Source organism: Triturus cristatus, chromosome 10 (assembly GCF_964204655.1).
Source record: "Triturus cristatus chromosome 10, aTriCri1.1, whole genome shotgun sequence".
Taxonomy (NCBI): Eukaryota; Metazoa; Chordata; class Amphibia; order Caudata; family Salamandridae; genus Triturus; species Triturus cristatus.
In genome coordinates, this window is record NC_140593.1 from 152452835 (window position 1) to 152463120 (window position 10286).

Below are 10286 nucleotides of genomic sequence, written 5' to 3' on the forward strand. Positions count from 1 at the left end.
ATCTCACCCACTGGCCCACTCTCGAATGTGTCTTCTATCTCGCCCACTGTCCCACTCTCACGTCTCTTCCATCTCACTCACTGTCCCACTCTGGCATGTCTCTTCCATCTCACTCTCTGTCCGACTCTCAAATGTCTCCTCCATCTCACCTACATTCCAACTCACGTGTCTTTCATCTCACCCACTGTCCTACTCTCACGACTTCCATCTCACCCACTGTCCCACTCCACATGAGTCTTCCATCTCACCCACTGTCCCACTCTCACATCCTGTTGCCATCGCACCTCTGTCTGATATTAGGCCTCTGGCTCCTGTCCCACCTCCTGTTCCCCATCTAACCCCGGGCACCAATCTAATCTGGGTCTTACCCACCCAGCTACCCGTCTTCCATCTCATTCTTACCTCCTGCCCCTCTCACCTCCTGTCCCACTCTCACCTCCTATCCTGCTCTCACCTGCGGCTAATTTCTTGTCTATTGACCATTCTCCCCTCCCCCAGGTCTGCCGCTCACCATGGAAGGCTTCGCCTCTGTGTACTACAGTGAACCATCCGTCATGGGCTTCCTCGCCAACGTCATCAGCGCCTTCCTGGTGGCCCTAGAGAACTTCTTTTCCTTCCACACCAGTGTGAACGCTGAAGGGGTGGAGAACATCCTGGCAGGTGAGTGTGGCAGCCACAGATCGCAAAAAGGGTTACAGGTGGCGCTGGGATAACATGCATAAAACACTTGGAGGGAGGGGGTACACACTCGCGCACACAGACACACACACCAGTGCTGACAATTCATGTGTTATTTCTTGCATGGGTCCATCTCATTCTGATTGGAGGACTGACACAACTCATTGCAGGCTTCCTGTGCTTCCGGAAGTACGATCACCTGGGGAGCACCGCCTTTGTGGCATTCGCCGCCCTCTGGAGCAGCTACGGGGCTACACGTGTCGTCCTGGGAGCGTATCCCACCATCCACAACACCACACAAACCCTGAACATTTCTAACAGCCAGACAATCATGGCTGCCTCCCCTCTTCCGGTCAGCGAGAGCGCAGTAGCAGGGCTGGTGGCATACACCGCCGTCGCCTTCATCCTCTCCTTCTGCTCGGCCACCGTTAACTACGTCATGCCTTTCGTGTTTGGCGCCATCGCCCTCACACTGGTCTTCGAGGCAGTGGGGCTCTTCGGACAGTGGGCGCTGGTGGTCTCCGGGACCCTGGAGCTGCTCATTGTGTTGTTTGGGTTTTATGGTGCCACTGCCCTGCTCCTGAAGGGCCTGACCCAGAGGAATGTCCTTCCAGGCTTCGGGAACCACATGTTCAGCGTCTTGCTTCTGGGCTCGGCCAACAGCACCTCTTCCAGTGGCATCGGGGAGGAGACCAAGAAGAACTCCAAGTACGCGGAGCCCATGGCCTTGGGACACATCGCTGACACTGTGGCCTCGCTCATCTTTGCCTTTTATTCCTTTGGGTACATGAAGACCTTCTACATTGGTGCCATCTGGGTAAGCATCAATGCGCTGTCCCAGCTCTGCGCCAGCTACTACAGTTACTTGAGAGAAGACGTCTACCACACCACCAAGCTTGGACTCCACAGCCTGTTCTGGTTGCTGATGTCCTGGGAAGAGTTCATCCTCACGGTGCTCCTCTCGGGGGACAATGTGGATAAGAGCCGAGCGGGCATGGTGGGGGGCTGGTTCTTTCTGGTCGCCGCTTGCATCCTCTGCCTGATGTCCCTCAACAGAGACCTCCTGGAGGTGCTGCAGAATTCATGCTTCCTCCTCCTCACTGTCTCCACCATCCAACAGATTCCACTCCAGGGATCCCATATCTTCTTCGGAGTGGTCTGCAGCATTTACACAGCCACCTCCCTCTACGCCACTTTTGCCAGCCTCATTAACTCCATCGCTGACAAGTCGTTGATCTCTACTGGACCCCAAGTGATGTCATCAGCTATGCTCCAGGAGTTGCTGCTGTGCCTGAAGCGCGTCACCAGCAGGTCTAAGGAGGGCCAGGAGGTCAGCACTACCAGATGCCAGCTCCCTGATGCCCTCTTCTTCATCTGCAATGGCTTGGCCTCACTCTCTGCCATCCAGGGGTCTCTCGATGACCCTACCAGAGCCCACCTCTCCATCCCTTGGGTGCTGATCCCTGGCGCTCTCTTCCAGTTGTATGTCTGCAGGATCGTGGTCCAGAGAGGTCGAAGATTTGGGTCGGTCCTACCATTCTGTTATGCTGCTGTATGGGCCACATGGGCGTGGCTACGACTTGCAGGTAACTTGTGATCTCTTAATCTTATTCTTTACAATGTGCAAAATGTTTGCCGAAAAGTCCTAGGGATCCAGTGTCATGAAGCTTCTGTGTGGTTTAGATTATAAGGCATACCAGTAGGGGCAGTGGGGGTGATGTATATTTGTGGTTATTAGTTTCATTTGTAGTAGCCATGCAGTTCTTTTTCTGACTGGGGGCCCTTGTAAGCAGTGACCTGTAGAAGTACCGGCTAGGGATCATATGTGATGGCTGCCAGGTGGAGGGCAAAGGGTGGAAGAGGAGTGCAGCTGGTGGCCACTAGGAGGGGACTAATGACTTATGGAACCATTAATAGATCTGGATAAACTATTGTTGATAATCCATTTGTGGGAAGAACCAATAGTTATTATCACCTTTGTTCAAATAACTGCTAATTTCTTGTACCCGGGGGCATATTTACCAGAATTAAATTATCCCTTGTCTTCTGACACATGCGAGAAAACAACTTAAACTGGGATTAGGTGTTTCGAGAAGTGTGTTTCACCAAATCAGGGCGCACCTGTTCAGGATGAGGTGGAAGATACAGTTTTACACATCATCAGAAGACAATATCCAGCACCATGATTGGCTGTTAGATGAGTGAGGTGTTGGGCAGTATATGGTCCTCCTTCATCCCTTGTCTCTGGTCCTAGCCATCTGCTGCCTTTGAAGGAAGAGCTCCTTCCTATGTTCTGTTTCATCCATGACTAACCCTCTGCCCCTCCTCCTCTTCCCACTCCAGGTCTCCCGCTGAATATCCACGTCGCCAGTTATGGTGCATTCACTGTTGGTGCTGTCACCTTCCTGGTCATCAATGTCTTCCTGATGTCCTTGGGTAAGTCTCTCCGGATACTGATGTCCAGTCATCCCTCTGTTGAATACTTGAGGCCCAGGTGCCCTAACAGACAGCAGCTGCTTCCGGCTGTAGTGGGTACGGGCCGGTGTCTGTCACTCGATGGTCCTTTGTTCTGGGGCATCGTAGTGTCCTCATCTAAAGACTTGAGCAACTGTGACCCCCACTGACATCTGAAATATGTCATATCCGACATCTGACGCCATCCTGTTCTGCTTGTTCCACAGTCGCCTATGCCAACGTGGTGCTGGTGCTGCTCGCCCTGCTGATGGAGGTGGTGATGGTCTGTTTCCTGCTCTTCACCTTGGAATGCCTGCCCCTCGCACTCGAGAGTAAGTGGACACCTTCCACTGTGGGTTCCTCTTCTGTGTTAATGCATGCCAGTGATCTCCAAAGGGTTAATTCATGATAAACAGGCAACTTCTATCAAGTGCCATCCCGAGTCCACCTGTAATGTGTTGGGGGCTAAAGGGAAGTGGTCTGTAGAAAGGACTGGAGTGTGTCTGACAAGCCTGGCTCGAATGGAGTCAGTTACAACCCTGACATTTGTCTGGTTCTCTGCCAGACCTCCACATTTCTTAGTTTTTGTATCTGTCTCTCCACTGCTGCCTTAACATCACCGTGTTATAATACGAAGAGTTGGGGTGAGCCCCATAACCCAGGGAACCAGGGCAATTAAGTATAAACCAACAAAGGGGTTCATGCACCAGTTTAAATGCTTTACCACACTTAATTTCATACAGACCGAAGTAGAGTGAAAAATTAATCTCTGTCTTATTTTTATATTTTATCTGAATGGCATTTACCTTTTTTAAATCCCTCCTGAAGGAACCCCTGTCTTGATTTAACATCAACGTGATCAGCACGCGCCTCTTTTTTTGTTGATAGTATTAAACTTAAAGTCTAATTTTCCCGTCTTTGTGTGTTTTATTAGTCACAGTATTATCTGTCTTCAGTCTCGTCTGTATCTACGGGGCAGCGGCATCTCTTGGAAACTGCATTTTCACCAAGGACCTAATTCCCATGGGACCACCTCTCTTCAAGGTACAGTGATAAGTACATGCAATATGTTACGATTACTATTCTTAAGTTAACACTCAGTTCCGATAAATGTGTCTCTCAAATAACCAGTCTTGAGTCCTCTAACTCTGGGATGTGCATGTGCTGCTCAAGGACAGCTGTAGGTGGCGCTGTCTCACCCCTTGTCTGCTCTTTGCACTTTTAGGAAACAAAGTCAGAGGAGAAAGTTGAGGCGTCGGACTCCTGCGTGTGCCCCGATTCCTATCGCACCAGCAGTCTAAGGACCATCGCTGCCCTGCTGGACCAGGGTGGGGTGTGCGGAGTCCCCACAGACACGGTCTACGCTCTGGCGGCCTCCTGCAAACACCCTGAGGCCATCCAGAAGATATACACCATCAAGGTGAGCACCGAGGAGCGGACTTCCGCAGAATTTACCCGAATACTTAGAATTCACCCTGCGGGCGGAGACCTTGTCATGGAAACGTCAGGGTAAAACCATTCTGCAGAGGTGTGATTACCATGGTGATACCAGCCTAGAGTATGTACAGTTGGATATATTGACATGGAATTTACAGGGTAAAACCATTCTGCAGGGGTGTGATTACCATGGTGATACCAGCCTGGAGTATGTACAGTTGGATATATTGACATGGAAAATACAGGGAAAAACAATTCTGCAGGGGTGTGATTACCATGGTGATACCAGCCTGGAGTATGTATAGTTGGATATATTGACATGGAAATGACAGGGTAAAACCATTCTGCAAGTGAGGGTTTTCATGGTAATATCTGCCTAGAAAGTTCCAACTCCAAAATGTAAAAAAAAAAAAGAAAGCAGCCAGGTTAAAGGGTAGCTTGTCATACTTTGGGGGAGAGTTTGAGATGGGGGTGATAAGGGAAGTGTGGGCTCCAGTCCACACATAGTCTCAGGAGAGAACCCTGCTTTAGGGGCAGGAGATCCCAGCGAGATGCTATCACGTGCACAAGAAAGATACTAATGCCCCAGATTACACAGTGACTCTGCATTCTCAGACTGTGCAGATTCCATTGCATTGAACTCTGTGGCCAGTGTCTGTCTGCTATAGGACATTAGAAAGAGAGTAACAGAGAACAAGGGAACCCTGTGTGCCAAGAGGGACCGAGGGCAATAGTGTATTGCAAGAGACATAGGTCCCTACCAAACAACATAAGTGTATAAGCACAGAACTACAATTAGACCTGTGTGGTACTTCCAAATGGAAAGGATTGTATTTATTTAAACATGCAGTAAAAAGGAACAATAACATTGACAGTTCAATGGTTAATGTGACGGGTATGGAAATCAACAGATTTCCAGACCGCAGCAATTTGCATCAATATCTGAGATTAACGATACATATTTAGAACATTCACAATGCCAAAAGACAACTCGTGTTCAACATAAATCATCATACACTAGGAGTCACGGTGTAAGTGTCATTAGAAGGCAATAAAGGCTTTTAACTTGTACAATCTGTTGGCTAGCACTAGAGACATTTTGTTTATTTACAGAGGTGGTGTGACTGGGTCTAAGGATCCTGCACATAATCTCTGACGGTCCTGCTCTCCCCCTTCTCTCTCTAAACCATTCATTACTTCCCTCTCTTCCATCCTCTGCAGGACCGACCCCTGGAGAAGCCCATCTGTATCTGCATCTCCCACCTGGACCAGCTGCGGGCCGTGAGACCCCCGTTCAGCCCCCTGTTGTGGGACTTCATGGGGAGCGTCTACCCTGGGGGTATCAGCTGCATCGTCCAGAAGGGGGAGTGGCTGAAGAGGATGGGTACGTGTGACCTCTTCTGCATGGGCTGTTTCTTTGTCAAAGAAAGGTGGGCTGGGGAGGCTAGAGGGGTGAGGGCTACAAATGCCAGAAATTGTGCCTGTGGCAATTCAGGGGTGTGCTCACTTCAAGTATATGCTGCTTGTCTAGATCATGCTTTACTCACCCCCCCCCCATGTGTACCGACCCCCATCTCTTGCAGGAATTACTTCACCCCTTAAGGTCTACAGAACCCCATCTCAGGTCCTATTGTATGTACATATCAGAGTTCATTCAGCCCCTCCTAATATATGCATACCCCAGTTCATGCAGATATTACCTGCACGTTCACCCCTTGATATCTACAGACCCCCATCTCATGGAGGTATCACATGCACATGGACCCCCTGATGTCTACAGACCCCCATCTCATGCAGGCATTGCATGTACATTCACCCTCCTGATGTTTACAGATCCCCATCTCATATAGCTATTACATGTGCATATCAGGGTCCAGTGACCCCCATTCTCGAGGTCCCTATCAGATGGAGCTATTGCATATACATATCAGGGTGCAGTCCCCCCTTTAATGTGTAGCGACCTCAATCTCATGCAGGTATTACATGCACATTCACCCCTAAAGCACACAAACCCCCCATCTCATGTACCCATTGCATGTGCATATTATATATATTATGTATATATGTGTGTGTGTGTGTACATGTGTGTAAACCAGATGAAGAAATATATGTGACTCGCACAATTCCTGACTAAAACATTAATTAAACCCTGCAGCAATGACAAAACAAAGAAAGGTTGCGTTCGGTATACTATGGCTGTATGAGAAAAAATGTTTTGTGTGTTGAGTCAGTGTACTTTTCAGTTGTAAAATAGTCCCTCACGCAGACAAAATGATACATCAAACAGCCATAAAATTATGTAAGACAGAAATACTTTTTTAAAGAATGTTTAACATTATGTATTGCAGACATCTGGCCTCTCAAGATATAACAAACAAATGTGTGCATGCCTTTCACAGTTTTTTAATCAGCCGCAGTGCATGCAGGTAACAGCTGTGGGGCGGTGGGGCCGCGTTGGGCTGCATTGCCCCTCGAACCCCCCCCCAACGCGGCCCCACCACTGTATCCTGCATGGACCGTGGCTGTTTGAAATGCTTTAGAAGAGCTTCTTTCATAATAAATGGACAATGTGTGCCCACTGCACAACTAGAGCAATCACGTCTTCAAGGACCTTCATCAACTCTTGATGTTCTGAGGCTAGACCATTCAAACATCTGCTCAGATTAAGCACAACCAAATGAAGGCACAACTGTACAGCATCTCTGTTCATGATGCTGAGAAAATAAATAAAGTCAAACTCAAATGCTCAATCACTCACACCTGACTTGTTGCTGATTCATTTTTTATGTTCTCTTTCTGTAGGAGTTGGACCAGCTTATGACATTGTGGGCACCAAAGACTCCATCATGATCCGAGTGCCGGACCACACTATCTCTGCCCACCTGACCGACATGACCGGCCCTCTGGCCATCACTTCTGCCAATCCCAGTGGGGAGTGTGACAGCACCCACCATGACATGGTCATCTCGTGAGTACTCATTCAGAACAGGGGCTGAAATCAGGAAAAGGTTGTGAGTGGGCCTTCTGCGTAAGAGATGGTGCCTGGGGTTTGAGAGTTACTAGATGGCTGCTAGGAGCTGAGGGCAGGGACAAGGATTGCGGAAGGGCGTGAGCTGAAGATTCTGAAAGGTGAATGGAAGAGTCTTGGAGTATTGATGGGCGGTGAGCTATTTTGAATGAGTTTAGGCTTTTTTAAGCATATGACTAGACTGGTGCTACTGAAAGGTGAAAGGAGGGAAAAGGGTGTTGATGATATCTCATGCATATGTTTTAGGGTATTTGAGATGCTTGGCATAAGCCTATATGTGGGTGCATTAAACACAGGTGTGTTTGACTAGTTGAGCTTGAGGTCAGGTAGATGTTTGCCTTCCTCTGGCTTTCCCTTAATCCCCAGCACCTGAGCCTTTGTCGATTATTTCTTTAAATGACTGATTTTGTATTTCTGCTCTGTGTTTCAGGCGTCTACGGCACAAGCTGGAGGGGGTGCTGTGTGATGGGGACTCCTATGAGATGGTGGGCTCCACGGTGGTGAACTGTCTGAGAATAGACGAAGGTGGGTCTTAACCAATGCTTGTTTCTGTTTCATCTCTGTCCCCTGCTATTCCCAAACTAGATCAGTTGCATCCTTGGATATGAACAGGGAGCTCTGCACCCCCACCCCTTCCCACCCGCCAAACACCTGCCATGAGATTTGGGAAAAAACTGTCCGGATCCAGTGGATTCCTGGTGTCCAAGGCATACAGACTTACAAAGCCCAGAATGAATGGACAGTTGAAGCATTAAAGGGGCTAAGATAAATGCGTAACAAAGAGATGCACTTTATTGAGCCCCTGAGGAAAACTCCAAGCGCGTGTTCTAAGTTTGCAGGGATGCCACCGGAGGTTTCTTACCTCTGCCAAATCCTGACCCCTACTTTAAACTTTACAAGCATTTCTCTTTATCATTAGTCTGCGCTATTGGTGTACCATCTTGCATAATTTGTTTCACAAAATTTTGCTAAAATTACATGAACGGTGTGAAATTCAGTTCGCCTTTATCTTGCATGAAATTTTCATGGTAGTATATACCGCAGATTAAAAAGTCATGATAGATACTGGTAGAAGACTTAATCAGCGAAAAATGTCTCTTACGGAGGCATTTTATGCTCAAAACCATCTCCAGTAAAGAAGAAATGATGCAAATTGCATACTGCAAATTCATCAAATTTAGTAATAGTGCTTACAAATTCACTCAGACTTAGCACATGGACCCAGAACCTCCCTCAGTAAGACACTATTCCCCAAGGCGGGATCTTTTATTTTTTCCCCAAACCCATTGTTTTTTCTCAGGGACAATTCCACCCCGCCCAAGTTACCCAATGACTGAAGGTCCTTACTCTAGTCCCATCTGTAAGTAGAGACCTCAGAATCACAGATTCTGACATGCAGATTTACAAAATATTGCCCATGCACAAATATACACAAATGTCTATTTAAAGAGCATTAGACCTGTTAAAAATTCCTAATTCCAGTGAGACTCACTCCATAATTTTTGAAGTACAGATTTAACTTACTATTCCATCTCCTGTCTGTATTTATTGGCCAAGTGCTTGATAGTGAGTTTACTGTGGGTCGACATTTTTGCAGGGGGATTGTTGTTTGTGGTAGATATTTTGGCAGTGAAAGATTTCGAGTCTGTATTTTAGCAGTTTGTTGTTTCCATGATATCCCACCCTGCCCCAGTCATTCAATGTCTCCTTGAGGGCGCAGACCCCACGCTTTCTCCAGTCAGTATATGCCATGTGAGAGGGCGGTTCCCTCCTGGACTCCATCACCCATTGGATGCTGAGGAGCCAATCCCTACTGTGCTCATTATGCTTGTCTCTTCCCTTCCCTCTGCTGCTCACAGACCTCAGAACTCTCTAAACCCTCTCAATCTCATGCTGTTGTGCTTCTTCCTTTCCAGGGATCCTGAGCATCGTGAGGGAGGGCTGCGTCCCCACCAGCCACATCATGCAGACATTCGAGAGGGTGAAGAACTTGCAGGTGTGAGGCTACCATTTGCTACGACAAGTCTTGTTCTACTGACCACAGCAGCATCTGCACAAGACCTGAGCCAGCTGCCATTTGCACTTTATTAACCGGAAATAGAAGTATCACAATCTGAGGCCGGATATCCGCGTCGAGCCTGAGCTGAAGGGAAGACATTGCCAGAACAGACTTACAGACGGCAGTGGAGCCGGGCATTCCTACAGACAGCTCACAATACTTTTTTGTCAGGATGCTTCAGTTTGATTGATTTGCAGATATTTTCTACCCTTCACACTCCAACAGGGCATGGACCTGAAAGTCAGCGCTTGGTGATGTGTACAGCGACAGATCCTCGATTCCACGCCCCCAGGATGCAGGGGCACAGATCTAATGTATATATACTGTTGCATTCTGTTTGTGTTCTTTGCTTGTACATTATATTTAAGGCTCCCGGTTTTATGGTATTTATTTTTTGACCATTTCCATCTGTATTTATCTGTATTTATTTTTGGGACATTCTATCTGTATTTATCCAAATTTATTTTGTGTTTTGCGTGTAAATGAAGTTATAAAACTGTGCATTTCCATATCTATTTAAATAATAGACGCACAATCATACTTTGATGTCCGTCATGTTTTAGCTATTTAAGCTGCCAAATATTACATACCAATACATCCACTGGTAAATACTAGCATTATACCATAAAT

At 47.5% G+C, this 10286-nt stretch overlaps 1 protein-coding gene across 1 annotated transcript; it reads left to right on the forward strand.

Annotated features, from left to right (window-relative positions):
• The first annotated feature begins 512 nt into the window (after positions 1–512).
• Positions 513–9599, forward strand: LOC146789086 (uncharacterized). Its single transcript, XM_085629989.1, has 10 exons — positions 513–660; positions 804–2264; positions 3022–3114; positions 3360–3464; positions 4067–4176; positions 4358–4552; positions 5791–5953; positions 7372–7537; positions 8028–8122; positions 9514–9599. Exons 1-10 carry the CDS (start codon positions 513–515, stop codon positions 9597–9599), a joined length of 2622 nt encoding a protein of 873 aa, XP_085486115.1.
• The last annotated feature ends 687 nt before the right edge of the window (positions 9600–10286 follow it).

Coding starts and splice junctions, on each gene's coding strand:
- LOC146789086 (XM_085629989.1), top strand. CDS start 513: ATGGAAGGCTTCGCCTCTGTGTACTACAGTGAACCATCCGTCATGGGC. Junction 3,465..4,066: donor CCTGCCCCTCGCACTCGAGA/GTAAGTGGACAC, acceptor GTGTTTTATTAG/TCACAGTATTATCTGTCTTC. Junction 5,954..7,371: donor GGAGTGGCTGAAGAGGATGG/GTACGTGTGACC, acceptor CTCTTTCTGTAG/GAGTTGGACCAGCTTATGAC.